The sequence below is a fragment of the Triticum urartu genome, chromosome 2, assembly GCF_003073215.2.
Source record: "Triticum urartu cultivar G1812 chromosome 2, Tu2.1, whole genome shotgun sequence".
In the NCBI taxonomy this organism is placed as follows: domain Eukaryota; kingdom Viridiplantae; phylum Streptophyta; class Magnoliopsida; order Poales; family Poaceae; genus Triticum; species Triticum urartu.
Window position 1 is genome coordinate 24106074 of NC_053023.1, and position 5999 is coordinate 24112072.

The 5999-nt window shown below is 50.0% G+C and overlaps 1 protein-coding gene across 1 annotated transcript; it reads right to left on the minus strand.

Annotated features, from left to right (window-relative positions):
- Positions 1-253: 253 nt before the first annotated feature.
- Positions 254-2016, minus strand: LOC125534824 (cysteine-rich receptor-like protein kinase 10). The gene is made up of 5 exons (XM_048697910.1): positions 1915-2016; positions 1525-1735; positions 1149-1401; positions 679-829; positions 254-559 (listed from the first exon to the last, which is right to left on the minus strand). The coding sequence occupies exons 1-5, from the start codon at positions 2014-2016 to the stop codon at positions 254-256; spliced, it is 1023 nt and encodes a 340-aa protein (XP_048553867.1).
- Positions 2017-5999: the final 3983 nt, after the last annotated feature.

Sequence of the window (5999 nt, forward strand, 5' to 3'; positions counted from 1 at the left end):
CCAGCTGGTTATATTCTTATATCCCGACCTGATGTTTCCATACATTGCTTGAAAAGATTATAGGGCATGCATCCTGCCATGTGGATGTAATCTTCTAAGCTTCTATGAGATGTTTATCTGGGAGGATGCATCCATGCATTAGCTTTGCACTACACTACCTCCCCAAACAAATGGCATGATTAAGTCCAAGCCCATTATCACGAACAGCAACAAGGAGTAGCACCAATGCCGTCAGGTCTGAATCAAGACCATCTCATCTGGGCTCAAGTTCTGTGATGGACATCTTATTTGACGACGCTTTCGCAGGATTTTCTTCCGATATGGAGCTAGCCCCAATCTCCTGGGCGCCGAAACCTGGCCTGGACAGAGAAGGAAGACTCACAGTGCTACTGCTAAGCATGACATTCACCGCTGACATCAACGGCCTGTCTGCGGGTTTTTGCTGGACACACAATAGGCCTATGTGAATGTATTTCAGCAACTGGTCAGTGGGACAATGATTCCTCAAGGTTGGATCTATCAACTCCGCCGCTCTTTCCTTGGTCCAGTGTTCCCATGTCTGCATCAAATTGGGACTCAATCATTCAGAATTCTACAAAGAGATCCAAGTTAACTCTTCTGAGAAACTACTATAATAGTGAGACCTAGCTTAGCTGTCAGGAACATGCTATTACTTACAATGTTTATGAGATCAGTATCATGCTCCGAGTCGTGGGGTCCATGGCTTCTTCTTCCGGTGATGATCTCCAAAATTAGAACACCTAGGCTGAATACATCTGACTTGATGGAATACTGACCACGCATTGCATATTCGGGCGACATGTACCCACTGAAACAAGAGGGTAGCTTTTCAGTGTGATGAACTTTTAGGACATGCTTGGTTTGCTACCAGAATTTGGCTAGCCAATGTACGTATTGGGTTATTGCTCATTTTGGCAATACCAAGACTTGCCAAAAAAATGAAATTTAATGTGAGTTTTTTTGTGCGAACTTAATGTGAGTTTGGCTAGACAATTTGGTAGCTAACCAATTAGTAGCCAATATTTAAGCCAATGCCAAACATTGGCACAACAAAATTTAGCATCAAACCAAACATGATTGACAGTGTTTAAAAAACATTAAGTATGATTGACATATTAATATGCTACTGCAGACCATACGTACTATGTTCCAGAATGCGATGTGTAACAGTTTGTGATCGATCCCCTCCAAATATCTTTGCTAAGCCGAAGTCAGAGATCTTAGGATTATAATCAGAGTCTAAAAGGATATTGCTTGCTTTGAGGTCCCGGTGAACTATCTTCAGTTGTGAATCTTCGTGAAGATATTGTAAGCCCCGAATTATTCCATTTATAATCCTGGATCTCTTCCCCCAATCTAGCTTCTTGGATTCCTCAGCATCTGTTACTCAAAGAAGAAATATCAATTATTATAATGTTGTAAACTTTCTTTGGTAGAACTTGGCACTATCCTTGTAGCGGATGTTTTCCTTTGTGAAAACAAAACACAGTGAGAAAATTTTACCAAACAAAATTGTATCAAGACTTCTATTTGGCATGTACTCATACACAAGTATTTTCTCATGTTCCTCCAAGCAAACACCAATTAGCCTGACAAGATTCTTGTGGTGCAGCTTGGCAACCAAAAGCAGCTCGGTTTTCAGCTCTTCTATTCCTTGTCGGGAAGTCTGTGAGAGCCTCTTTACCGCTATTTCTTGGCCTTCAGGTAGGTCTCCCTGCACAATGGTTAATAAGGAAATTTCAAGGGCTTTTTTGGCTTATGTAATTTTCTTGAATGCTTTTGGCATTAGAACTAACAAAATACTAACACCTTTAAATGAAACACCACACATCTGAACACGCTCTAACGAACAGATATCAATCCATTAAAAAAATCATACAGTGGGACCTATACCTTGTAAACTACACCGAAACCTCCCTCGCCAAGCATTTTATGTTCAGCAAAATCATCTGTAGCAACTTTTAGTGTTGATAGATCAAGGAGGAGAGACTCCATATTGCGAGCGTCATCCAGGCTTGTTGATTCTGTTGGAAGAGACAAAGTAAACAATGAGAGCAACATTAAAAGTTATTAGGGAATACGTAGGGTCTAGCTGAAAATTTCTAGGGATCTCCCTTTTCTTATAGGTACACATATTGGTACTTAATCTTTTCAGCAGAACTTGGTTATTAAAAATCCATCCACTAAAGTGATTTATTACATACTTGTGGTACTAAAATTTAATAATTCAAAATGGTTAAGAGAATTTACTTGGTTCTAATATTTTTGCTTCTTGTCTCTGTCTCCTCGTCGTCATCCTCCTCCTCCTCCAAATTTAATACCATGCTATGACGACAGCGACTGGTGCGGCACTCGTAAGCACTGCAATTGTTACTACTATAACTGTACTTATCTTGTGTTTTGGTCCTTCTGCAAATGTATACCAACTTTGTAAGTACCAAAATATACCTCCATACGTAACTGATGATGTCCTAGAAACTAGAAAGCGGGTACGTAAAAACTTTATATTTAATTATTGACCTGGAGAAATTCACTTTGAAGGCATAATTTTTTTGTTAAATTCACCTTTACCGTCCCAAGGAATGACACGCTGACACACAACTGATATGGCTTGGTAGTAGACCCCCACAGTCCAATAACAACGAAAAACGACATTTAAGAGCTTCTCCAGCCGTTGGCCCCCAGGCGGTGAATTTACGCGCACCCTGGGGACGAGCCGGCGCTAAAATTGGCGCGGGGGTGAGCAGGTTCCCAGCCGCTCGCCCCAGAGTCGCCCCAAACACGGTTTTTTCTTTTTGAAAAAAATGAAATCGGCAAAGTTCGGCAAATTGGACAAAACGTTCGGCTAAATTCAGCCAAATTCACATAATATTTGACAAGTTCAGCGTTTATTACATAAGTTACTAAAAAAACACAACTACGGGGCGAAGAAGTTGCTCAGCGCGGGGAAGTCGCCGACGTCGCCACCGTCCTCGTCGTTGGTGGCGGCGGCCTTCTCCTTCTTGATGGCGCGGCCGCCCCTGCTGGACCGCTGCCAGCGTCTCCATGGCAGACCGGTGGCGGCGGCGTGTCGTCATCGCTGTCATCGAGGACGACGACGCTTCCCTCGTCCCGGCCACGGCGCCGAACTTCGAAGTGCTCATACGCGAGGCGCTGGCGCTCCAGCTCCAGCTGCGCCCAGTCATCGCGCGCCCATTTGAGGGCCACCAGGTCGTCGAGCTCCTCCTCCTTGACGCCGCTGGCGAGCCTGGGCTCCCTCTTCACGACGGGGAGCCCCGGCTCCGTGTTGACGGCGGCGAGCCCCGGCTCCTTCTTTTGCTTGACGTAGCGCGGAGGAGCCGAGGACGGGGCGCGCCTGCCGCCCTCGTTGATGACGATGCCGCCGGCCGAGCGGCGTCTCCGCAGCAGGCTCCGCCTTGATGCCGAACAGCGTGGGCGAGCCAGAAGAGTGGGAGGAGGAGCGGGAGGACGACTGTGATGAGGAAGAGGAGGAGGAGCCGAACCTCCTAGGCACCCATGGCCCGGCGCTCCCGCGTGGGGGCGGGACGGCCGCGGCGGCAGGGTATGCCAGCGGTGGGTCATTGCCGCCCTTGAGGTACGCCAGCACCTCGCGGAGTGTGCGGCCCGGGACGCCCCACCAGACGCGGCGGCCGTCGCTGTTCTTGACGCCGCCCATCACCGGCGCCCCGTTCGTCGACGCCAGTCGCTACGCCTGCCGGCGCCGGAAGTACTTCGCCCACGCCGCATGGTTGTCGGCGGTGTACTGGGGGAGAGCGCGCTTGTCCTCCGGCAGGGACGTCCTCACGCGGTCGACCTCGGCGGCGAAGATGCCAGGGCGCGCATCGACGTCGGGCACCGGGGGGATGGGGCCGCCCCCGTTGCTGAGCCTCCACTCCGTCGGCCCGCATGTCCGGCAGCGCCGGGATGTTGACCTCGAACAGGAGGTACGCCTCCCACTCCTGGAGCCAGCGGCGGCCGAAGTCATTGGCCGTCGCGGCGTCGCCGGGGAAGCGTTCGGCTATGGAGAGGAAAAGGGAAGGGGAGGGGAGGGGAGGGGAGAGCGGCAGAGCTCGGCGGCGGACGGGATGGACGGCGGCTGGTTTGGGCTCGGCGGCTCGGGCTGGTGTGGCCAGCGGCGAGGGGGCCCTCTGGTTTTATAGCCCCGCGTCCTGTGAACGTGTGGCGGAAGGGGAGGTGTCGCCGCGCCCGCCAGCCCATGACGCGCCGCCCGTGAGGAATTAATGGCAAGGCTGACCGGCGACAGCCTTTTCATTGATTCCCGCAGGAAACCGAGGCGTTCTGGGGAAGACGGGGCACGTGCCGCTGACTCGACGGGCCCGTGGCTCTTTCGCGTCAAAACCGCTCGCCCCGGCGCCCCCGGGCGCCCCCAGCGCGCCGGGTTTGGCCTGGGGCTGCCGGCGCCAATTTCGGTCCAAGCCTCCGAAAACGAAAACGGGCTCCTGAGGGCGCGGCTGGGCCGTTTTTTGGGGGCCGGCGTGAAAAAAAACATCTGAAGAGGGCCCGTTGTGGACGCGGCTGGAGATGCTCTAAGTCTCCACACGTGGAACTACGGGTTTAGTTTGCCGCTGTCAAACAATGTCATGTCAAACTTATTTTATACTACTACTCCCTTCGTAAAAGAAATATAAGAGTGTTTACACCACTAAAGTAGTGATCCGAATGCTCTATATTTCTCTACGGAGGTAGTACTTATTAACTATGAAAAAATAGCAACGAAAGCAATAAAATGGTGGTCAAGTAGTCGGAGAGAGTAGCATGGCGCCGGATGGGCATCGTTGCCATGGCGATAGTGCTCTGTCTGGCAGCGTAAGCCGGTCGTGGAGTTGAGCAAAGATCGATCACGAGATGTACCACGGCAGCGTGGACTGGTTGACTGCAAACAGCGACTTGATAGAGAAAGGAGTGCCCAGAACCCAAGAGTACACGGACTGAGGTCGTCGGTCAAGCAGATCAAGCAGAGGATTCTTGGGTTTGGTGGAACTTGGAGTCGTCGGTCAAGCGAGGGCAGCTCCAACTCTCTTTTTTCCTTCTGTTTTCTTCGTCTGATATTCTACGACTCTTCCACAGCAATAGTGACCCTAGTCTTCATTCCCTTCTGGAGACCGGATATTTAGTACCCAGGTGTCTCTCCCTCCTATCCCACCGTTCATGCATAGCAGTAGCCCTGGGGATCTGTGACATGCGCTGCAATGCTGCTTTGTATCGCAGGTCTACTTGAATAGTCTAGGCATACACAAATACCCACTGCCTATCCTACTGCTCAGTTCTCCACCTCTAGTACGTCTTAGATGAGGCAAATGGCTGACAAACAAGCTGGTGCTGCAAATGAACTGTTCCCGGTCAGAACCTAACGCGAATGTCAGAGCGACTGAACGGGGCAGATAAGGGGGTGCCGGGAGTCCCGGGTGCTACCACACCTTTCCCTTCTGTTCGAAGGATTTTTACCTAAAAAACATTGGAAGAAAGATTTTTTAGAATTTTTTCTTCAAATGCATTCGGTTTGTAGGAAACGAGTACGGGGATTTCATAGAAATACTTATTAATTTCCTGTGATGTTGATGGAATCTACATATCTACTCAAAATTTATTTTATGCATATGAACGAGGCAAGACAATTCTTTAGGCCTTGTTTAGTTAATCCCCACCACAAGGGGATTGAAGAGAATTGGAGGGGTTTGATGTAGATTTTGACTTGCTGGGGATTTAATCCCTGCCAATCTGCTCCAAACCTTTGAAACCCTGTGGAACCGAGCAAGGCCTTAGGATGACAAGTCGGATGAGGCTCTAGGAGTTCTCTATGCTGGACCGTTGGATTGCTCGACCCGAGCGTCCCTGGTGGCCATCTGATCTACCTATTCTGAACACTCGCTTCGTGGTCGGATGTGTAATCTTGGAGAACTCGACGCATTGTATTCTACTCTGAACACTCGCTTCGTGGTCGGATGTGTAATCTTGGA